The sequence below is a fragment of the Balaenoptera physalus genome (assembly GCF_965194825.1).
Source record: "Balaenoptera physalus genome assembly, chromosome: 3".
Classification (NCBI taxonomy): Eukaryota; Metazoa; Chordata; class Mammalia; order Artiodactyla; family Balaenopteridae; genus Balaenoptera; species Balaenoptera physalus.
In genome coordinates, this window is record NC_138890.1 from 60007562 (window position 1) to 60029734 (window position 22173).

At 51.6% G+C, this 22173-nt stretch overlaps 4 protein-coding genes and 1 long non-coding RNA gene across 10 annotated transcripts in view; 3 read left to right on the plus strand and 2 right to left on the minus strand.

Moving 5' to 3' along the window:
- Window positions 1–10051, plus strand: part of LOC309657001 (uncharacterized protein) — a gene marked incomplete at its 3' end in the record, with an annotated part of 11131 nt that extends 1080 nt beyond the window's left edge. Inside the window, exons 3-12 of the mRNA XM_082453987.1 lie at window positions 148–225; window positions 759–845; window positions 4286–4419; window positions 6195–6403; window positions 6476–6559; window positions 7667–7721; window positions 7794–7864; window positions 8301–8465; window positions 9569–9727; window positions 9806–10051. Coding sequence (XP_082310113.1) covers window positions 148–225; window positions 759–845; window positions 4286–4419; window positions 6195–6403; window positions 6476–6559; window positions 7667–7721; window positions 7794–7864; window positions 8301–8465; window positions 9569–9727; window positions 9806–10051 — 1288 coding nt within the window. The remainder of the gene's footprint in view (window positions 1–147; window positions 226–758; window positions 846–4285; window positions 4420–6194; window positions 6404–6475; window positions 6560–7666; window positions 7722–7793; window positions 7865–8300; window positions 8466–9568; window positions 9728–9805) is intronic.
- The window catches only part of SLC35A4 (solute carrier family 35 member A4), a gene marked incomplete at its 5' end in the record, with an annotated part of 27625 nt that extends 14792 nt beyond the window's left edge, over window positions 1–12833 (minus strand). For all 3 annotated transcript variants that reach the window (XM_082454270.1, XM_082454269.1, XM_082454268.1), the window contains one exon: window positions 11706–12833. In XM_082454270.1, coding sequence (XP_082310396.1) covers window positions 11859–12833 — 975 coding nt within the window. In that variant the 3' untranslated portion in view covers window positions 11706–11858. The remainder of the gene's footprint in view (window positions 1–11705) is intronic.
- LOC309657223 overlaps window positions 1–22173 on the plus strand; it is a 116739-nt gene that overhangs the window by 13156 nt on the left and 81410 nt on the right. The gene's annotated exons all lie outside the window — the stretch shown is intronic.
- Window positions 10929–15249, minus strand: LOC309657190 (SLC35A4 upstream microprotein; the record flags this gene model as incomplete). Of its 2 annotated transcripts, none has more annotated exons than XM_082454338.1 (3): window positions 15121–15249; window positions 14049–14147; window positions 10929–13450 (listed from the first exon to the last, which is right to left on the minus strand). In XM_082454338.1, the coding sequence occupies exons 1-3, from the start codon at window positions 15133–15135 to the stop codon at window positions 13253–13255; spliced, it is 312 nt and encodes a 103-aa protein (XP_082310464.1). In that variant the 5' UTR covers window positions 15136–15249. The 2 variants fall into 2 exon arrangements, with proteins under 2 accessions (XP_082310464.1, XP_082310463.1); XM_082454337.1 differs by having other exon boundaries at window positions 13253–13450; window positions 15088–15150.
- APBB3 (amyloid beta precursor protein binding family B member 3) lies at window positions 15345–22170 on the plus strand. 3 transcript variants are annotated; one of them, XM_082454190.1, is made up of 12 exons: window positions 15345–15745; window positions 16033–16196; window positions 16279–16355; window positions 16904–17001; window positions 17205–17351; window positions 17474–17601; window positions 18029–18143; window positions 18283–18367; window positions 18613–18696; window positions 18981–19096; window positions 19235–19426; window positions 22096–22170. In XM_082454190.1, the coding sequence occupies exons 1-12, from the start codon at window positions 15347–15349 to the stop codon at window positions 22111–22113; spliced, it is 1623 nt and encodes a 540-aa protein (XP_082310316.1). In that variant the 5' UTR covers window positions 15345–15346; the 3' UTR covers window positions 22114–22170. The 3 variants fall into 3 exon arrangements, with proteins under 3 accessions (XP_082310316.1, XP_082310315.1, XP_082310317.1); XM_082454191.1 differs by lacking the exon at window positions 22096–22170 and adding an exon at window positions 20959–21513 and having other exon boundaries at window positions 15574–15745; window positions 16941–17001; XM_082454189.1 differs by lacking the exons at window positions 18613–18696; window positions 22096–22170 and adding an exon at window positions 20959–21513.

Sequence of the window (22173 nt, forward strand, 5' to 3'; positions counted from 1 at the left end):
GCTGGGGTCTCCTTTTTCCTGCCTGAGATGGCTGAATTTTGGTGCCCTGCTTGGCTCACAGGGCCCCAGCGGGAGGACCACATGAGCCAAAGGCTGGGGAAAGGTTCGGTTTGTAACAGATGTTGTGCTTGTGTGATCCCAGCTCAGCACCAGTGGGAGGACTCGGGACCTGCTTGCTCCAGGGACAGAGAACCTGTCGGTGCTGGATGTGGCCCCTCTGGGCTTGTGAGTGTCCAGAGCCCAACGGGGTCTGAGGGTGCTTGTCTTAAGGCAGGGCTGACACCCCAAACCAAGCCGTTGGAGGCTTCTCCCCACTGCCACCCCAGGGAAGGGAAGTTATGAACTTGGGGTCATGCTTACAGGTTTTGGGTTTGCCCCCAGGACTCCCTCTCACCGTCTTCCCTTCATCCCATATCTCCATAACCTCTCACTCTTCTCACCATCCCATCCACTTACACCTCTTCAACTCAGTCATTACCATCCCGGGTGATCTGAGCATCTCACTGAGCAGAACTTCAGTTTCTCCATCTATAAAATGGGAGCAATCCCAACTACCCTGTTTCCCTCACTGGGCAGATGATAGGAGAAAAAATAAGATCATGAAGATGAGAGGCTTTTAGGGGATATACTGAGCGTGGAGTCTTGGGGATGATTCTTATAGGCTCTTGGGCCCTCCATGGGCTCCCCATGCAGAGATTCTGGGGGGCTGGACAGAACCTTTGTGCTTAGGAGCTGAGATCAGCCTTCCCTTCCTCCAGGGTGGTAGAAAATGCCAGTGAAGTGGAGGTGTCTGACTCAAGAGCTGCCTCAGAGCTGTACTTGCAGGCTGCAGGTGGTGAAGGCAGGTGAGGACAGGCGGGCGCCTTCACCCACCCCCACCCCCTAGCCATTTGGCCTGATCCTTTGATCTCCTCCACAGTGCCTGCTCTCTGCTCACTGTCACCATGTCCTGCCCACGGCCTGACCCTCCTGAGGGGCCTGGGACCCAGGGCATGTGGCAAGGAGCCCTGCGGATCCTGCAGCTCCCAGGAGCCCTGTAAGTCTGATGGAGCCTTTTAACAGCTTTGGGGAAGGCTTGGGTAGGTGGCTGAAATATGGATGTAGAGGCCCAGGGCAGCATCAGAGTCTCCTCCTTTCCTCATCTCTGACATGCTGAAGGATTTGCTCCCTTTAGTATTTCTTGTAAGACAGGTCTACTAGCAATGAACTCCCTCAATTTTTGTTTATCTGGGCATATCTTACTTTCTCTTACATTTCTGCAGGATAGTCTTGCCAGATACAGAAGTCTTAGTTGACAGGTTTTTTTTTTTTCTTTCAACACTTTAACTGTGTTATCTCACTGCCTTCTGGCCTCCATAGTTTCTGATAAAAAATTGGTTTTTAATCTTACTGAAGATCCCTTGTGCATAATAAGCTGCTTCTCTCTTGTTTTCAAGATTCTTTCTTTGACTTTGGATTTTGACAGTTTGATTATAATCTGTCCTGGTGTAGATCTCTTTGAGTATACCTTCCTTGGAATTTGTTGAGCTTCTTGGATGTGTAGATTCATGTCTTTCATAAGTTTGGGGGAATTTTTGAGCGTTATTTCTTCAAATATTCTTTCTGTCCTTTTCTCTTTCTCTTCTCCCTCTGGGACTCCCATTATGCATATTTTTTTACACTTGATGGCAGACCACAGGTCTCTTAGGCTCATTTTCCTTCATTCTTTTTTCTTTCTGCTCCTCAGACTGGATAATTTTATTTGACCTATCTTCAGGTTTGTTGAGATTCTTGTGCCTGCTCAAATCTACCCTCTAGGGAATTTTTAATTTCAGTTATTGTACTTTTCAGCTCCCATATTTCTACTTGGCTCCTTTTTTAAACAATTTTATTTATTTAATTTATTTATTTTTGGCTGCCTTTGGTCTTCATTGCTGTGCACGGGCTTCCTCTAGTTGCGGCGAGTGGGGGTTACTCTTCATTGTGGTGCACGGGCTTCTCATTGAAATGGCTTCTCTTGTTGCGGAGCATGGGCTCTAGGCACACGGGCTTCAGTAGTTGTGGCACGTGGGCTCAGTAGTTGTGGCTCACGGGCTCTAGAGTGCAGGCTCAGTAGTTGTGGCGCATGGGCTTAGTTGCTCCATGGCATGTGGGATCTTCCTAGACCAGGGCTTGAACCCATGTCCCCTGCATTGGCAGGTGGATTCTTAACCACTGTGCCACCAGGGAAGCCCTTGGTTCCTTTTTATAATTTCTATTGTTCTACTGATAGTCACTGAGACATCATTTTCTTTCTTTTCTTTTTCTTTATCTTTATTCCCCTTCTCCCACCACAAAATTTTAAGGAAAATTCCCAAGATAGAAGTGAAGCTAGAAGTTGGGTGGGAAAGAGGGAACTGGGAGTTGACAGAGGAGCCAGCCTTGGTGAGACATCATATTCTTGATTTAGTTTTCTGAAAATATCTAAGACAGTTGATTTAAAGTCTTTGTCTACTGAATCCAGTGTCTGCTTCCTCAGGGACAGTTTTTATTAATTTCTTTTTCTTTTTTCCTGTGAGTGAGCCATACTTTCTTTTTTTAAAATTAAAAAAAATTTATTTATTTGGCTGTGCCGGGTCTTAGTTGAGATCTAAGTGGGATCTAGTTCCCTGACCAGGGATCGAACCCAGGCCTCCTGCATTGCAAGTGCAGAGTCTTAGCCACTGGACCACCAGGGAAGTCCTGAGCCATACTTTCTTATTTGCATGCCTAATAATTTTTTGTTGGAAACTGGCCAATTTGAGTATTTTTTGTAAAGACTATATTCTTTATTGTGTTGGTCTCTTAAGTCTCCATTCTTTTTCCTTAGTGCTCTGACATTTTGGATATGATAATCTGGTAACTCTGAAAGCTGGATTCTCCCTCCTCTCCAGGGTTTGCCTTGTTGCTTGTTGTGGGCATCAGCCATCCATTTGCTTACTTTTCCAAACAATTTTTGCAAAGACTGTATTCCTTGCAGTCACTGAAGTCTTCATTCTATTATCTCAGTGATTAGCCAATGACCTGACATAGAATTCCCTAACCTCTGAGAATGCCCCACCCCAAAAAAAAGAAAGGAAAAGGAGAAAAAGGAGAAGGAGGAGAGGTAGGGGAAAGGGAATGAGGAGAGAGGAAGGAGAAGAAGGAGGAGGCAAGGAGGAGGCAAAGGGAAAAAAAGGGAGAAAAGAAGAAAAAAATTCTCCAGGTTTCTACAGACTGGCTCTGTGTTGGGTCACTCCTTAAATGCTTAGCAAGATCATTTACAGCTTTGCCTCAGCCTCACCTGATGCTTGCACTGAGCCCTAATTCAGCCAGAGGTGAAAGCCTATGGTCTTCTCATGTCTCTTCTGACCACACACACTGCCCTGGACATATGTGTGGCTTTCTAGGTACCCTAGTACACATGGGAACTTTTCAAAACCCTTATTCCTCCAAAATTTCACTCCCCACCTTTTCTCCCAGTCTTTCCATGTGTCTATTGTTTGCCCCAACTGTTATTTTTGCTTGTTCTTTCATCTCTCAATGCTTTGGGGGACTGTCCTCTGGCATAGCTCCTCTGCTCCAAGAGAATTCCAAGATAAGTGAAACAAAGGGAGGCAGCTTTTGTCAGTCCTTTGTGGGAAACCCCAGACAATCAAAACAGACAAACACAGTTCCCTGGGAACAAGATTTACTCTGCTCCTTTCAGAACCAGGTACCCCCACCAGAAATGTGGGCTGTGCTGGGGAGAAGGTTGGGGCTAGGGTAAGTTAAAAACACCACAAAGATCTCTTACCATATTTAAGCTGCCTTCTTCCTGGTTAAACATTCACTTGATTGCTGTCAACCTTTGACTATCTCCCAGAGTTCCAGTAAGGTTGATTCTGACCATTTTTTTTTGCCAGATGTTTCTGGGGAGGGACAGACTCCCAGAGTTCCCTACTTTGCCATTTTTGTTGATGTCACCTAGCTTTGCCATTTTTGTTGATGTCACCTTGCTTTGCCATTTTACAACTGGGTTGTATTTTTATTATTGAGGTGTAGGAGCTCTTTATATATTCTGGATACAAGTCCCTTGTCAGATATACAATTAAATTGTTTTTACTATGAGAATGTATTATTTGTGTAATTTAAAAAGTAATCAAATATAAAATAAAATAAAGATCTATACAAGGTTGCAAATCTGTCTGGTTGTACACAAAAGTGACTGGAAATAGTCAGTCTTTCCATCAGAGTGTGATTTGGGCAAGTTTCTTTCTGCATCCACCGGTGGACATCTCTTTTCTTCCTCCCTCCCTCCCTCTGGCAGAGACTGTCCCTTGCTGCAGGTGTTGGCTGGTAAAGTTGTTGGTGAGGAGGTGGAGGGCTCTCTGCCCTGGATTGTCTCATGTCTCCTGGAAGGAAACAACTACAGTGGCCTTCTTCTTCGCCTGGACCCTCAAGGTGGCCTGGGGGAGGACGTGGGTTTCTTTGGGAAGCTCTAGGATCTGGTCTTAGGCCTGCCCCCCCTTCACCCAACCAGCGGCAGCCCCAACCCTAGCGAGCTCAGAGAGAGCCTGAGCCTCTGGGAGGGCCACGATTCAGAAAGGTCCCAGAATTGCCAGGCTCCCACCGTCTGGAAAGGTAAGGCCAACAGTAAAAGCAACCCCTCACCCTTTCAGAGGCCTTCAACAGTTTACCAAGCATTTTTACACTGACTAAAACCTTTGATTCTTACCACAATGCCATGAGGCAGATCCAGTCTACGGGCGAGGGAAGAGAGGCAGGTTTAATTTATAGACAAGGAAAGGGAGGATCAGAGAAGGGAAGGCACTTTCCTATTTTCACACACTCATTAAAGATCAGGCCTCTGTGAAATGATATGATGTCAGAGATCTGTGGGAGGTCAAGGGGAGGGTATAGATCAAACAAGAATGACCATGAGTTGCTATTTGTTGAAGCTGATAAGGTGATAAGTAGATGAATTTCCTAGACTTTGTATAAGTTTGAAGTTTTCCACTAATAAAAGAGTAAAAAAAAAAGTCTGTGGGGCTTCCCTGGTGGCGCAGTGGTTAAGAATCCGCCTGCCAATGCAGGAGGCACGGGTTCAAGCCCTGGTCTGGGAAGATCCCACATGCCGCGGAGCAAGTAAGCCCGTGAGCCACAACTACTGAGCCTGCACTCTAGAGCCCGTGAGCCACAACTACTGAAGCCCATGTGCCTAGAGCCTGTGCTCCGCAACAAGAGAAGCCACCGCAATGAGAAGCCCGCGCACCACAACGAAGAGTAGCCCTGGCTCCCCCAACTAGAGAAAGACCACGCGCAGCAACGAAGACCCAACGTAGCTACAAAAAAAAAAAAAAAAAAGAAAAGAAAAGAAAAAGTCTGGCCCTCTGTCTTCAAAATCAACAAACACACATTCATTTCGCCAACATATTCCCAGACCACACCCTACGTCAGGCTCTGTGGAATGAGGAAGATAAGTTGGGGCAGTTCACACTCTGAAGGACAAAGCAGAAAGGGAAGGAAGTGTGTTTATGTATAGGCCAGTTTGGGATCGTGATTAAGGGCACAGGCTTTAGTGTCAGACAGAACTGGGCTTGAGTTTCAGCTCCGCCACTCACCAGGAAGTTGCTTGACCTCTCTGAGGTTCAGTTGCCTCATCTGGAAAATGTGGAGGGAGACAGGGTAAATTAGGGTTGCTGCCTCACTGGAGTATTGTGTAGCTAAAGAGACAATCCATGAGAAGCCTTAGCACAGTACCGTCGAACACATGGAAAATGCCAGATAGGTGTTAGCTATTTTTTTTTTTAATTAATTAATTTTGGGTTGAGTTGGGTCTTTGTTGCTGCGCGTGGGCTTTCTCTAGTTGCAGCGAGTAGGGGCTACTCTTCGTTGCGGTGCACAGGCTTCTCACTGCAGTGGCTTCTCTTGTTGCGAAGCACGGGCTCTAGGCATGAGGGCTTCAGTAGTTGTGGCTCACGGGCTCTAGAGCGCAGGCTCAGTAGTTGTGGCGCACGGGCTTACTTGCTCCACGGCATGTGGGATCTTCCCAGACCAGGGCTTGAACCCGGGTCCCTTGCATTGGCAGGCGGATTCCCAACCACTGTGCCACCAGGGAAGCCCAGGTATTAGCTATTTTTATGAATAGTACTGTTAATAGAAGTTAAAAGTTTTACAGGCAGTGTGCTCTGGAGTTCAGAGGAAGGAGGCATTCACTCTGTGTCTCCCCTTACTAGGCAGCTCCCTGAGCTTGCTCCAGGCTGCTCTGTTGGGGGCCGCAGGAAGGAGGATGAAGGTGAGACAGGTGAGGCCCACCTTCTGGGATGCAGTAGAAGAGGCCCGGGCCCGGCGGGCTGGACTGAAGAGCCTGCGTTCAGGCCTCCTTGGGGACGCCCTGACAGATAGTGGGCTCAGCCAGCTAGGCAGGGCACTGCGGGAGTTGCAGGTGAGCAAGGTGAGGCCTGGGGGTGCCTGGGCCAGCAATGGCCAGAGCCCACTCAGAATCCCCTCTCCATAGGTGGTAAAAGCCTGGAGCCAGCGCTCAGGAAGCTGGATGCTCAAAGCAGTAAAAACTGAGGCTATGGGGCTCCCAGAACCACAGGTACGTCTTCCCATCCAAACTCTTGGGAGGCCTATTGATGTCTGCCTCCTTTTTCTCTGTTTATAGAGCACTGTGAGGGGGCCCGAGGGGGCCCTTCCTTCATTCATTAATGTATTGATTCCCAAACATTTATTGACCACTATGTGCCTTTTTATAATCCTCTGGAAACAAACAATTAACACCATGATCAGTGCTCTGAAGAGCTTATCCAAAGGGCTCTATGTGGGCATCTAAGTTAGTCTTGGCAAGAGAGGGAAGGAAGACTTCATGGAGGAAGTTGAAACCTGAAGGAGGTGGCTAGCAAAGATGAATGAAGAACATTCCAGGCAGAGAAAATAACAGGAGAAGTGTCAGAGGTAAGCGAGTCCTTGATCTCTTTAGGGGACTGCAAGCAGCTCAGTTTGCTGGAGGATAGAGTTTGAGGAAGAAAGTCCAGAGAGAAGGATTGGAGAGTGAAGTAGGGGCCTGGTCATGCAGGTCTTTGTAAATCTATTGAGATGTTTGGAGTTTGTATGGAAGGTCAAGGGGAACCCACAATTTATTTTAAACAGGCAAGACAACATTGCTCCCAGCATTGCTTCAGCAAACTGAAGCTCCGAGAAGTGATGTGAGTATACCACGGTCACTAGGATAATCAAAGGCAGCAGAGGTGCAAAGACATCCAAGTCCTTAGACTCAGTACGGCACTCTTTCATCCCCTTAGGATGCATGTCCTCCCTTATGCAGAAGGGGGTGCTATCTTCCATGATTTGTCACAGAGTGGCTGGAAGGTGGCCCCTGTCCAGCTTCTCCTGGTGCTTTCATTTTCTTAATTACTTATAACTTGTTTTTACAGCCCTGGGCCTTGGGAATTAGGCCTGTAAACTCCAAGTTATTGAACAGAGCTGGCCACTGTTTAGTGCTTTGGGTGCCTTATCTCATTTCATGCTCTCTACAACTTTTATCAGCTCCATTTTATGGATGAGAAAATGGAGACTCAGAAGACTAGCCGCCTGCCTGAGGTCATACAGCTAAGAAAAGGAAGGGCTGGGACCCTGATCTGATTTCAAAACCAACACTGTCCTGGGAGGAAAGGTAACAGGATTCTCACTCGTAATGTATTCTCAGCAGGTGACAGATTCAACAGCAAGCCCCAGCCCAGGCCTCCAGGAAGAGCCTCAAGGTGAGGCTGGTGCTTGGGGTGGAGCTGGAGGTCTTCTCCACCTTTGGTGTGCTTAACTGCATTTTCCTCCAGTGGCAGGAAGAACAGCATCTATAGGACCTGATCTCCACCAAATGCACCCTCTCAGGGAGCCTGAGGAACAGGTAACACCTCATGTACCCCAGAACAACTGGAAGCTGTTGGGGAGTAGAGTCGCAGAGTCCTGATAATGTGTGTCCTGCTTACCTTGCCCTAACATCAGTGAGAAATATGGAGCTTCTGGCAAATAAAGGGCCTGAAGGGTTACTGGATCCCTCAGGGAGGGGCATGGGAAGGGGCTGTTTTCCTACTGGGTTGGTTTAGGGGCATGGGGTCCCTAGGGCCTCCATGGCACCTACTGGCAGAATCAATACCTCTCCTCTTCCCTCACGGCCTCTGAGTCTCTGTCCAGGCCACAGGCTCTTTCAGGCCAGCTAGTCTCCTGGATGTAATTCTAGGAGCTGCCCTGGTAATGGGGGTCTGTTGGAAAAGTTGGGCCCTGTGTCCCAAGGCTGTGTACACACATGGGCTTCTGGCTGAGCCTAGAATGATGCCACCTAGGCCCAGCAGGCCCCGGATGTGGCCCTGCAGTTCTTCCTGGCTCAGGCCCAGAGGCAGAGACTGCGAGAACAGCACCAAATTTGGATCCAAGAGGAACTGAAGCATTTGGAACAAGAGGAAGAGGTGGTGGCAGGGGACCAGGTCAAAGGCCTGGTGGCTGAGGAGGTGAGGAAGGTCAAGTAGGTCTTAGATCTTTGGGGGGATCTTTGTTGAGGCATGTGGGATCTTTCGTTGTGGCACTTGGGCTTCTCTCTAGTTGTGGCGTGTGAGTTTTTCTCTTCTCTATTTGTGGCGTGTGGGCTCCAGGGAGCGTGGGCTCTGTAGTTTGCGGCACGCAGGCTCTCTAGTTGAGGTGCACGAGCTCAGTAGTTGCGGCACGTGGGCTTAATTGTGCCGCAGCATGTGGGATCTTAGTTCCCTGACCAGGGATCAAACCTGTGTCCCCTGCATTGCAAGGCAGATTCTTTACCGCTGGACCACCAGGGAAGTCCCTTGAGGCTCCTTCTAACCTGGCCAGGCACTGTGCTGGGATCTAGCGTCAATCACAGCAGACTGGACCACAGCCTCTCTCATGGCCCTCACGGCTTTGTGGGGGATAGACGATGCAATTCTCAGTGCTAAGTGCTGTAAATGAGGGAGCTAGTGACTCGTGGGAACAAACAGGTGTACCTGGCCCAGGCTGGAGTGGAGCAGAGAAGATGGCATCTAAGCTGAGACTTAAAGGACAAACAAATTAGCCAGAGAAATTCACTAGACTCAGATCCACAGGGCAGTTTGTGCTCATCACATGGAGGCACTAAGTAAACACAGCTTGTTTAAACAAGAAACAAAACTTGTGTGCACAGAGGTCGGATCAGGGGAAGGTGGGAGACATGCTCTTAGGAGAGAATCCTGTATGAGCAAAAGTCCAAAGGGAAGCAATGGCAAAGCAGGTTCTGGGTGTTGCCAACTGTCCATCTGGCTGGAGCCTGGCAGGTGCATGGTCAGAGGCAAGGCTAAAGAGACCAGCGTGTGCCACGCCTCTGGATTTGGACTTTACCCCAAGGATGACGGTGAACTATTGAAATGCATGTGTCAGTTCTGTCCCTCACTAGCCATGTGAATTTGGTCAGGTTAGGTCACTTCTCTGATCCACTGTTTCCAAATCTGTAAAACGGCAATTACCTCAAAGGTTATCATTAGATAAAACGAAATAACAATATAAAGTAAGTAGAACAGAGCCTGGCACACAGGTTGCACTCAACAAAGGGTATGTATTATCACTGAAGGTTTCCGAGGAGAGGCAGAGATGGCACCGGGAGTGGACAGGGCTGAGACTCCAGCTGGAGGCCCTTCAGGTAGAACGGGACACGGCGGAGCAGGACCTGACAGCCCTCTATGACCTGCACGTGCAGGCTGCCCGGGCTTGGACATGCCACACGCTGCAGGTCAGTGGGGACAGAGGGCAGGCCTTGAATTAGTTCCAAGGCTGGCTGACTGATGGGGATCTCTGAATCTGCGCACAGGTATTCCGAGCCTGGCGGGGGCTGTGGGAGGAACAGGCCACGGCTGCAGAGCATCGCTATCGCAGCCTGCTGGCTGGCATCCTGCAAGACACCATCAACCTGGCCACGCAGAACCAGGAGCTCCAAGCCCAGAGCCAGCGACTTCAGCAGACTAGGCTGGGCGCAGGCATGCTGGATCCCGGCCCTGAGGAGAAATGTGGGGACCAGGAATCCTTCAGGGGCAGTTTCCTCTCTCCTCATTCGTAAAGGTCCTAGAAGGGAGAGGAGCTGGGACACAACAGCCAAGCTAACCTTCATTATGGATAATTAATAACACCACTAACTAGGTCTCATTGTGCCAGTCCCTGCTGAGCACACTAATATCCCTTATTTGATTTAGCCGTTTCCTTTATAGTAGTAGGTATCATTTGATGCCCCCATTTCAGAGATAAGCCAACTAAAGCTAAGAGAGGTTAAGTAACTGTTCAAGGACAGTCAGCCAATAGGTGACAGAGCCAGAATTAAAACTCAAGCCTGGTTGGCTATAGTTCTACACTGCCAGCAATAGTAGTTCACAAGTTGCAGTGTGCATCAGAATCACCTAGGAAGCTTACTGAAAAGAAAAAAAAAGGAATAAAGAAAAAAAAGATTCCCAAACCTCACTCCCTAAGATTCTGCTTCAGCAGGACTGGGATTTCTCTTTTTTTTTTCCCCACAAGCTTACCAGGTATTCTACCACGGGAGCAGGGCCTGACATTCCTCTGGTCATGAGAAGAGACGACAGGCAGGAATATCAGTGAGGGATCCCGAGGAGATGAGAAACAAAACCACCTTGAGTCCTAAGAGTTTTCTAGCCTACAGTCTACAGTTTGCCTTGCTGGGCCCAGCACTTTCTATTCCCAAGACTCCTTCCAAATTCTCCAGGGCCCAAGTTTTATGCTTCAGAGAAACTTCCAAAGCTCCATGACAGAAAATAGTCTCGGCTCCATGGAATTCGCAAAGGAAACAATGCTGTTGGCAACAGCTGGGAGAAAACAGCCTCTTCTCTTAGTCCATAAGTCACTCCAGGATTAAGATACTCAGGGCACCAGAGGAATGAAATTATGTTTGAGAGGAGCTATGCAACACAGAAGACACAGGACAATTATGGCCAATTGTAGGAACCACCTACACCCCAGAGCACTTTATTAAGACCTTATTGCTTATAGACACTGACTGAGCTGTACAAGTTTCCCTGTGCCTGGTCCCAGGTCACTCTGTGTAGAGTTTCCCTAGGCTGTTGGGAGCTGGGACACTGCTAGGAAAGGGCAAGACCCAGAGTGGGAAGGATGGTACCTCCTAGGAGCTATAGAGGGGGCAGCGGGCTTTGAGAGAGTCCTTAGGGTGAGCAGAGAGGTCAGGAGCGTAGCTTAAGCCAGGGCCCAGGGGCAACATTCCCTGCGATGTGTCAAGCCCCAGTCCTCTCTGAGGTTTCCAGAACAAAGGCTGGATGTGGAGAGAGCGGGGGCATTATTTCCAGGCGCTGCTGCCGCTAGGGGAGCATGGCAGAGGCCTGGGTGATGGGCGTATAATGTGCAGCAACTGGGCTTTCCTACACGACAGTGGGGGTGAGTAAGTTACGGGGGAGTCACGCACCATGGCTGGGCTGCAGCAGCCAGCACCAGGCCTGGGGGCCGTGGGTCTGCTGGGGTGATCAGAGCAGGCAAGGGAAGCCAACTGCTGCCCACACCCCACTTTAAGAAACTGCATTCATGCAGGTTGAGGCAGGGCACCTCCTCCCATCAGGCACGGTATCATTTCTCAGGCCCATGAACTGATGCTCCCCTAATTCCTTAGTCAGGAAGAACTTCTGGGGGTGTAAGCGTTTCCTTAATCAAACCCAGGCTTCAAGTCTCCCAGGCTCAACCCTCCACGCACCTACCTCCAGAGACTGACATGGCTGCTCGCACTTCCCCAGCTTTTCTCGCAAGGCACTTGTTACAGGGCTGCTGAGGGGAGGGGTCAGCACTGGGAGGTGGCTCCGATGGTGGCACCCAATCTACAGGTCAGGAATCAGGGTGGAGGTGGTGAGGGGCTAGCGACTGCCATAGTACAGGCGCACAGCCAGGCCAATGAGCAGCGTGGCCAGGAAGAAGGCAGCCGTGAGCTGAAGCTGCAGCAGGGCTGCTGAGAGCATGGCATTGACCACTAGCGAGCAGGACACAACGAAGAGGCGTGTGATGCTGCTGCCATGCTTCATGACAGCTGACATGAGCAGCCCATTTAGCGCCTGGCTCAGCACTACGAGTGCTGCCCATCCTGAGAAACCCTCCAGGAGCCCTGGGCCGGGGCCGCCACCTGCATGCAGACCTAGGTTCAGGAGCACACCAAAAGTGTAGAGGAAGAGGTTCTGAAGTGCCAGGGGCAGCCGCTGTCGCTTCATGAGCAGCTCTGTGTACACGGAAGACAAGCCTGAGATGAGGCAGTACAGGATGAGAAGCAGCAGTCCCAGTGGACTTATATGCAGGGGTATGGGGCCTGCAGCAGCTGCTGAAGGGGGCCCAGGAAGGGTGTTCCCAGGGTCCTGGAGGCCACCAGCTGCATAGCAGGCTCCTGCTGCCATGAGCAGCAGCAGTGCTAAGCCCTGGCGTGCAGAGAGGCGGTGTCGGAGGCAGAGGCAGTAGAACAGGGCTGTGCTTCCAATCTTGAGATTGCTCAGCACCTGGTAGGTGCTGGGGTCCATGTAACGTTGAAGGTAGATCACCAGGTTGTTGCTGGCGCCGTAGAGCAGGGCTGATAGTGTGAATGGGGCGGCCTGGCGCCAGGGTGGGGTCCCCTGGGGCCATGCTTGCCAGCCCACCAGGAGGGAGAAGGCGCACAGCAGCAGCTTGGTCAGTTCAGTCAGCAATACAGCCGAAGAGGGTCGGAAGGGCACACGGCCATCCACGTGGCACAGTGCCAGCAATGGGGCATGGGCACCGTACATGGCAGTGGACACGAGTAGCATCAGGGTCCAGCGGGCCTGCCTGGGATGGCCCAGGCCTGGCACACCCCCGTCCTCTACACTCATGCCCAAACTAGACCCTGGGTGGCCTGTGAGGCTAGCAAGGGGGGGTCAGTGGGAACTGTGACACGTTTGGGGAAAATCAAGTGATGGAGCTGGCTCCCAGGGAAGAGGAGCCTTGGTACATCGCCAGAGAGAATACTGAGAATCAGAGTCAGCTGCAAACTCCACAGTAAGGGCTAGAAGAGGAAGGGGCTGGTGGTTCTAGAAGCCACTGTCTTGGGGCCAATGCCATGGGGTTATGGAGGCGAGGAGTCCAGGGTGCTGGCTGATGAGCCACTGTCCAGCCTCTGCAGGAAGGCGGCAGGAAAGCTGGAGACAGCAAATGGGTGAAAGCCGGGGAGGCCAGATATGGCATCTGTGGTTGAAAGGCCTCCACCTGCAGGCCCCAGCTGCTCATCCTGCCTCCCCCATGGGATCCAGAGCTAGTCGGGCCCCTTGCGCAGTGATCGAAGATAGTCCCTCAATGTCTTCTCCACATTGGGCACAGCATACGCCTGAGCTGCATATATGCCAGTGCAGGTGCCCACGGCAAAGCCTAATACTGCTGACGCCCTCAGTTTGGCCACCACATAGCCAGCCAGGAAGCCCTTGAGGAACGGAGAGGACAAGAGCGAGCCATCCTGTGGAGGAAAATGTAGGAGAAAATTCAGCCAGGCTCTCCCCTTCTCTACCCAGGAGCTACTCAAGCTGGGCTTAGCATGTTCCACTACCTGCTCCTCCTTACTCTGGAAAACCGTAGTATGCTCACCAAAGATTTTTTCAAGGTCCTGGGCAGAAAAAGAACCTAGGAGTCGTGATCACATAATGTCAGAACCCTGAGGTTAGAAGACTCTAACCACAGAATCCCACTGAGAGAGATGTCCCTGAGGAATCTGACCCCTGCTTACTTCTCCAGTCTCATATCCTAGCATGCTCCCCTACTACTGCAGCCAAACTGAACTGCTTTCACCTCGCATGTTCATCATGCTACCTCCGACCACAAGGGCTTTGCCTATGCTGTTCCATCTGCCTGGAATGTTCCCTCCTCCTCCCTTCACCCAGTTAACCCCTACTTAAGATCCCAGTTCAAAGGCCATTTTCTCAGGGAAACTTTCCTTGGGGTCACAGAGAACACGCCCTCAATAGCCAACCATTTGCCGAATGAATCTCTACCACCCACTCAAAAGCATATTGACCAATGAAGCCTAAGCGGGAGGCAGGGGGCAGGTGCACCTTTACCTGGTCTACACCACTGTTGACTTCGTCTTCCACACGCTGCTGCAGGCGCTCCAGCTGGTTCTTGAGAAATGCCAGGTCCTTGAGCTTGGGTAGAGAATCCTAGGACAAAAGAGAGGTTGGCTCCAGAAGGTTGACCCAGCCCCATCCCCTGCTCAAGTCTATCAGAGGCTGGGGGCAGGAGGCAGTGAGCCTAAGAAACCCCTTCCTATAAAACCTTCCTGAGATGATAGTGGTAAAGGAAGAAAAGTAAAAGAACTCACACGGGGGCCTGGGAGGGGGTGACCGATGGGACCTGCATCGGTAACTTACAGCAACTCTTACAGAAATTTTATACAGTAAGCGGTGAATAGAGAAGACAAGAGGGGCAGTTAGGGGACCTAGGTTTATCCGGCAAGCGCTAGTGAGTAGTAAGCTACCTGAAAGTCTATCTTGTCTGTGTCCCGAGGCCTAACACAAGGACTCCAAGTACTTAGCAAATGTGTGGTTGGTGCTGAACTTCCAGACTAACGGTGAGGCAGTTCCTTGGACAATTTGGGGGTAAACCTGATTTCTGCCTAGGCTTCTCCCTCTTCCTCCCCAAACCCATCGCAAACTGAATGTGTGACTGGATGAGCTGGGGTTTGGTGCGGGGGGAGGGAACGTGGCTGTCTGCAAGAGTGTGGGTAAATGAATTCAGGATTTTGGTCGCACATAACGACGAAATTAGTGTGCCCAAGGAATGTGTTCGAATGCGGGTGTGTCTGTGCTGTTGGAAACTTCCTGTCTCTGGAAGGGAAATTTCGGTGGTTAGGGAATGGAGCAGAGTGAGGAATGTCTGCAAGTAACTAAGGATCATGATGGTCCGGGGTTGGGGGGTGGGGAGACACCTGGGGGATTCCCGGCTCCGCTTGCCTTGCGCAATGCTCCGCCACTCCACTTCCCATTATTGAGGCAGTCGACAGGAGTAAAAGTCCGCTCCCAGGAGAAACAAGGGGCAACCCCACCCAGAAGCCCCCCCATCTGTCGCCTCTCCCCAAGACTAAAAAAGTGTGAAGCCCACCCCAGACTGCAGACAACCCTGCAGTTCCCTCACCTTGTCATCCGCCATCTTCCCAGCCGAGCTTGTTGCGCAGGCGCAGCACCGCCTCCCTCCTGGCAAATGCTACTGCCATCTTTACTGAGGGCGCAGGCACTTCCGGGGCATTTCTGGAACGGGTGGAGGCGCTTTCCTGAAGGTCTTCTTTTCGCAGATACTCCCACGTGACCTCTCCCATTGAGACCTAGGCTGCGTGTGCGCGCGCGTAGACTACCTGAACGCCATGATCTCACTCGTGCGCGTGTGCGCTCCGCGCACGTTCGCCTGGCGGATCTTCCGCCGGTTGATGAGCTCACAATTGAGCTATGATGTCAGCGTGCGCGCCGCGGACCTTGCTCCTCCTCCAGACCTTCGCACGCCAACACGCGGCAACTGGGGGATCCGGACGGCTGTTTTCACGCGCCACCTTTCGACGGGAGGCGCTGCTCAGGCGGGTCCTTTCCCGCCCCCAGGACCCGGCCCCTGCCCCGCCCCGTATTTGTGCGGCGCCACCTGGCCAGGCCGATTCCGGCGCAGAGGCTGGACTTGTAGGCGCAGCAGCTCCGGAGGCGAGCTGGGGACGCGACCAGGGCTATGCTGGGCAAGGATTACATGCTGGCCATCATTCTGGTCAACTGCGATGGTGTGCACAGAGGGTCCCGATGGGAGGATCGGGAGCTGAGGGGGGACGAGGGAGCGCGAAAGGCTACCCCAGCCTCAAAGACAGGGAGGGGCGTACGTCTCGGAGTGAGGACCAGGGAACAAATGAACCCCGATCTTTGCACTGCAGTATCCAAGGTTGGAAGCCTGGACCCTCAGGCTGAACCTTCTGCGTTAAGTTGTGCCTTTTGGGTTGGAGGAAGGGTTATGACAAAGTGTTATTCTTAGCGCACATATATGCCTTCCTTCTCCAATCCCACGTTCCTGTAGATGACTTGTGGGGGGACCAGAGTCTGGAGGGGGAGCCAGGTTTGCCCCCTGGCTGGAGGAAGATCCGCGATGCTGCAGGTACTTATTATTGGCATGTACCCAGCGGTAGCACCCAGTGGCAGCGCCCAACCTGGGAGTCAGGAGATGCAGAGGACGCAGGCACGGTAGGTGGAGTGTGAGGTGGGGGCCTGAGCTCATGTGTGGATCTAAGCCTGCTGCCACACTGACCTAGCCCCCTCTCTACAGAAGACGGAGGGAATTTGGGGACTTCGGCCCCCAAAGGGGAGATCCTTCTCCAGCCTGGAGAGCTCACTGGACCGGAGGTAACAGGGATAGGCCAGGCAAAAATGAAAGGCTTGGGGTTCCATGGCACTCAAAGATGCAGCTGGACCCACAGTCCGCTTTCCAGCACAGGTTCTGGCCTGTGTCCCATGTTTAGGGTTTTGTTATGTGTTCTTGGCTCTGTCCCATATTGTTGACTCTCCCAGTGTTTTGAGTTTTGTTCCTTGTTCCAAACTGTTTTTTGCTACATGTTGTTTTATGTGTTCTGGGTCCTGACCTCTCATGTTCTAGGCCTTGGTCACTACCCTAGGTTCTGTCCACGGAGGTTCCTATCCTGTGTTCTAGGGTCTTCTTGTCCTGATTTGGGGCTCTGGTCCAGATTTTGGACCCTGTTCCATGTTTGTTTTATTCTGTGTCTTGTGTGTTGAATTTTCCCTCAAATTCTAAGCCATGCTTTATGTTACATTTATGTAATATGTCCTGGGCCTTGTCTCACTCTGACTTTATATTTGGGACACTGTATTCTGGGTCTTATCCCACATCTTGTGCCCATCGAGTAGTCTAGTCCTCACCATTGTCCCTTCTATAGGAATTGTGGTCCTCTTACGAGCTCTGCTCTATTCCAGTAATTCTCTGTCCTGGTATGGTGAAGAATCCTACATCCAGAGAATGGAGCCAGGGGCCAAGGTAGTGACTTGGGCCTGAGGGCCAGCCCAGGGCATTGGGGAGGGTCCCAAGGGAAAGGTCAGGGGTGAGACTGGGCTGAGCAGAGGTGATCAAGGCTGAAGGGAGGTCTCAGAGGGTTTATATATGTGGAGCCTGTGGCACCTCCCACCCTACTTCACCTCTACTTACTCAGGGTCCTCCTGTCCTTTTCCTCAACCCGTCAGTGCTTTGCAGTCCGCTCTCTGGGCTGGGTAGAAGTACCTGAAGAGGACCTGGTACCAGGGAAGAGCAGTATTGCAGTCAATAACTGCATCCAGCAGCTGGCCCAGACCCGTAGCCAGAGCCAGCCCCTGGATGGTGCCTGGGGCGAGGTAAGCTGGCTGGCCCTTCAAGGGGTTCAGCCCAGCATCCAGCAGAGGTGGTTGTCCCTGAATTGCCTGTTCCTCATGGCAACCACCTTCACCTGAGCTCCGGGCTGACCTCTCCTTGGCAGGGCCAGAACATGCTGATGATCCTGAAGAAGGATGTGATGAGCCTGGTGAATCCCCTGGACCACAGTCTGATCCACCGCCAGCCTCTGGTGCACATTCGTGTATGGGGTGTGGGCAGCTCCAAGGGCCGGTGAGGACCCCTACATCCCTCGAAGTGAGAGTTGCTCCTCCCTCCCCCTTGCAGGCTGTGATCCCCGCTGATACTGACCCTCTGTACTTGAACCCCTGGACACAGGTCCTCTGACATGTACCCAAGCTCTGCCTCCCCTGCCTGGTACAGCCCTGGTTGGGGAGGGTGGGCCCAGCTCAGCAGGGACGGATGGGGGAGAGCCTGAGAGGCTGGGCTGATTCTCTCCTGTGCTCCCACATGCTTCTGGAACAGTGACAGGTGAGTGACAGCCAGGCGCCTGGAGCCCCAGCCCTGATCTCCTTGTTCCATCCCTGCCATAACCCTGACTTTCCAGCCTCCTGCAGGCACTACAGGCCCCTGTCCCTACCTAGCCTCTACCCCAGCTCCATCCCTGGCCCTGCCCTAGTCCCATCTCTGACCCTGCCAGGGACTTCGCTTTTGTGGCGGGTGACAAAGACAGCTGTATGCTCAAGTGCCATGTGTTTCGCTGTGACGTCCCTGCCAAGGCCATTGCCAGTGCCCTACACGGGCTCTGTGCCCAGGTAAGGGCCAGGAGTGGGGCAGGGAATGTGGGTATGGAGCTGGGTCTGAAGCTGCTAAGGTGGTTGGGTTAGGGTGGTATTGGCTCCCTTACCTCACTTCCCCCTCCCTACACCTCATGTTGGCTGCATTGTGTTTCAGATCTTGTCAGAGCGAGTAGGGGTCAGTGGTGATTCCCCTTGCTGCTCACTAGACCCCATCTCCCCTGAAGACCTGCCTCGACAAGGTATGGGGAGGGAAGGGCTGCACGGCACCAACAGGCTACTTTGGTGAAAGATGGGAAGGGGGTTCTGGTTATTTAGTACTTCTCTGGAGAGAGAGAACTTCTGAGGTGTCCTTGTCCCAGGGATCCCAAACTCTAAATTGGAGGAACATCCATGGCCTTTTTTCTGCTAGTTCCAGTTCCCTTAGAAGCGTGGAGAAAAGGGTCATTGAGCGAGTACCCAGGCCAACTTGGTGTATATATTTCAGTGGAGCTACTGGATGCGGTGAGCCAGGCTGCTCAGAAGTACGAGGCACTGTACATGGGGACCCTGCCAGTCACCAAAGCCATGGGTGAGGACTGAGTGGGCTGGAGGGGGTGGGCTGCATAAGAGAAGAGGAAGGTGGGAAAGGAAGGATCTACCACCATTTCTAAGAGTGCTCCCATGGCCCTCTATAGCCTGGGATGTACCACCCTTCTCAACTCAGGAGTCTAAGCCTGGCTGCAGCTATTCTGTTCCCATCTCTCTGAATCCTAAGTCAGTGAGAGGGGCCTAGACACTCCCTGCAGATCTTTTGTTACGCCTGGGAGACACCATGGTGGGCTTGTCCCCCCCCCCCCCCCCCCCCCGCCCCAGGCATGGACATGCTGAACGAGGCCATTGGTACCCTCACCACCCATGGGGACCGGGACACCTGGGTCCCTGCCATGCTCAGCGTATCTGACTCTCTCATGACTGCACATCCCATTCAGGTACCAGCCAGAAGAAGGTGAAGTTGGGGGCTGTGGAGGGGTGGGCGGGGATGCCAAGGGGTTACTGCTTGCTACTGGAAGTGCTCAGTGGGTCCAGCTAGTACCTGGCCCTCTAGTGACTAAGCCTGATTTGGGCAGGCAAAGGCTGGTGCAGAGGAGGAGCCACTGTGGCAGTGCCCTGTGCGCCTCGTGACCTTTATTGGTGTTGGTCGTGACCCACACACCTTTGGCCTCATTGCCGACCTGGGCCGTCAGAGCTTCCAGTGTGCGGCCTTCTGGTGCCAGCCCCATGCAGGGGGACTCTCCGAAGCTGTGCAGGCTGCTTGCATGGTGAGTTAGGGGTGGGAATGGGTGGGTGGGATTGCCCTGCAGCTGCTCTGTACTGGTGACTGGGGTTCAGGATCGGCAACCTCTCCAGAGATCACAAACCAGCCATGCCAGGGCTGACTGTGGTTCAGTAGTATTTTATTTGACCCTCATGCTGTTTTTAATAGGTTTTAATTAGTTGCCAATATTTAAAGGCCAGGACATTTCACATAATAATTGCTATTTGTGTTTTTCGTAAAATATCAGAAGCTCTGACACTTGGGTCCACACGTATACATTTCAGCATTTAGCTGGAATTGTGTAAGGGCTGTGCCTTGAAGGGTGAGCATTGTCTTTCCTGTTTTCTCTCATTTAGATTGTTTTCTGGTTATCTGTGGGCATCTGAGTATGGGACACTTGCACTCAGTTCAGTTCACTTACTCACTCAAATACGAGTGCTTGCTGGAACTCAACCATACTTGACCCTGGGAATTCAGTGGTTTAGAGGGCATAGCCTTTGCCCTCACAGAACACTTAGGTTAGAGCAGAGACAGGCCAGAAAGAAGTTGTACACCACAGGATGATGGAGGATATGGCCCCTTCGGAGGTTCAAGAAGGCTACCTGAAAGAGGTGATAGAAAACTGAGAGTTGAAGGTCCAAGGAGGGAAGTTATCCAGGTGAAGGGGAATGGGACAGGACATGTGCCAAGTACAGGGAACCCCAGCTGTGAAGGTGAGAGGGATGTCAGTGGATTAGAGTATGTGAAAGAATCTAGTGTATCTGGAGTGCAGGGGGGGATGGAGTGAGAGATGGGGGCAGAAAGAATGGCAGAATCCAGGTCATGGAAGAACTTACAGGGTAGGGTGATGAATTTGTTTTATCTTGAGGCACTTTGAGCCATTGAAAGGTTTTGAGCAGGACAGTGAAGTCAAGTTTGTGGATTTGGAAGATCACTGAAGCTATAGTATGGGTAGAAGATTTGGAAGACACAAGAGAAGTAAGAAGACCATTTAGAACCCTGTTGAATTCAAATGAGAGAGGAGCAGAGCAGTTGCACTGGGACTGGGTTGTAGAACATCCCCTTGACTAGGGAGTCCACTTTGCCAGGGTCCAGTCCACTGCAATGAGAGATGGAGGAGAGTTAGCATAGTGGTAGGTATGGTTAAGAGCACAGGCCGTGCAATCAGAACTAGTTGTGAATTCCAATTCTATCAATTTCTGATTACGTGACCTTGGGCAAGTCATGTATTCTCTCTGAATCTCACTTCCTCATTTGCAAAATGTTGATTATAACACCCGATAAATAACTAGATCGATTAGATTATATATATATAAAGAACTTAACACAGTGTCAAGCTCTCCTTAAATGCTCAGTGAATGTCAGGTTTTAGACTTTTGTTATTGAGCTACCTGTGCATGCTGTAGGGGCTCCAAACGTGGCAGACTACCAGCTTCATTTCCTACTGAAGCCTTGGCCGGGTCCCTGTCCTGCAGAAGCTTTCAGGGGGTCCAGGGGCAGAAAGGAGCTGGATCCTCACATTCCCCTTCTCCCTAGGTTCAGTACCAGAAGTGTCTTGTGGCCTCTGCGGCTCGAGGCAAGGCCTGGGGTGCCCAGGCCCGTGCCCGCCTGCGGCTCAAGCGGACCAGCTCTGTGGACTCCCCTGGAGGTCCCCTGCCCCTCCCCCTGCTCAAAGGAGGGGTTGGGGGTGCAGGGGCAGCCCCTCGAAAGCGGGGCGTCTTCTCTTTTCTTGATGCCTTCCGGCTGAAACCCTCTCTGCTCCACATGCCCTAAATTAATCGGGGAGGACTGGGGAAGGAGGTTCTGGGTCCATGCCTGACTCTGTACTCCTTCATTCCCCAGGGGCCTGCAGCCTCTCGCCCCTTGGAGCCTTCTCTGCCTGCCCCAGTGACCCTTGCCCACCCTCTATTTATTGCCCAATTTATTGTTTATATGGATGATTGAGAGGCCCTGTACCACAGCCTAGGCCCCGGGCTCTCCTCTCCCTGGGTCCCTGTGTTCCTTGCCCCTGTCCAGCCCTGGACAGTTGGCTCTACCTCAGCAACACTTTATAGCAAAATCAGTACAAATAAAAATCCCTCAGTGACCTCACTGGATGTGAGTATATTGGGCCTGGGACTGGGTTGGGAGTTAACAACCTGTATGAGATGAGTGTCTGCGTCTGTGCTTGGTGTTGGTGGCTGCAGGTAGTCACATAAGGGCATGGGAGTGTTGGAAAAATGACTTCATTTAAGAAATATATTTTTATGTGTATATAGGCACTAGGCACTAAGGTCGGCACTGGAGGTATAATAAAATAGGAGTTCCACCTTCTGAACTGTCAAACAAGAGTCAAATAAACAGCACTGAAGATAATATGTAGTACAACTGGGAAATCTCAGAAGGTTGTGGGAGCTCAGGTGAGACACCTGAAGTACGTGGTCTGAGGTGCTTTCAGTGTGCTAGGCTTCCTGATAAATACGTTCCAGCCGAGAGAGTGTAAACGTTCAGGAAAGTGGACAGAGGTTCTGGAAGTCCACCTGACTAGATCACAGTGGGGGCATGTGTGGGACAGGAGCTTCTGGTGGTTTAAACTTGCTCCTGAGAGCAACTGTGAGATTTGGAGAGAGAGAACCCACTTGGGCTCCTAGAGCGCCACCCCCTGGAAAACAGCCCCACTTGGTACCCTACTAGGGCCCCGTGCGTTATTAGCTGGAATAGATTTAGAGTTCCTTGGGGAGTTGGAGCAGGGCCTCGACGGTGATTCCCAGC

What these genes read in the sequence shown, in the direction of transcription:
- APBB3 (XM_082454189.1), top strand. Translation starts at nt 15,347, where the DNA reads ATGATCTCACTCGTGCGCGTGTGCGCTCCGCGCACGTTCGCCTGGCGG. An exon ending in ATGCAGAGGACGCAGGCACG is followed by an intron (nt 16,197 to 16,278) that starts GTAGGTGGAGTG and finishes CCCTCTCTACAG; the next exon opens with AAGACGGAGGGAATTTGGGG. An exon ending in GAATGGAGCCAGGGGCCAAG is followed by an intron (nt 17,002 to 17,204) that starts GTAGTGACTTGG and finishes TCAACCCGTCAG; the next exon opens with TGCTTTGCAGTCCGCTCTCT.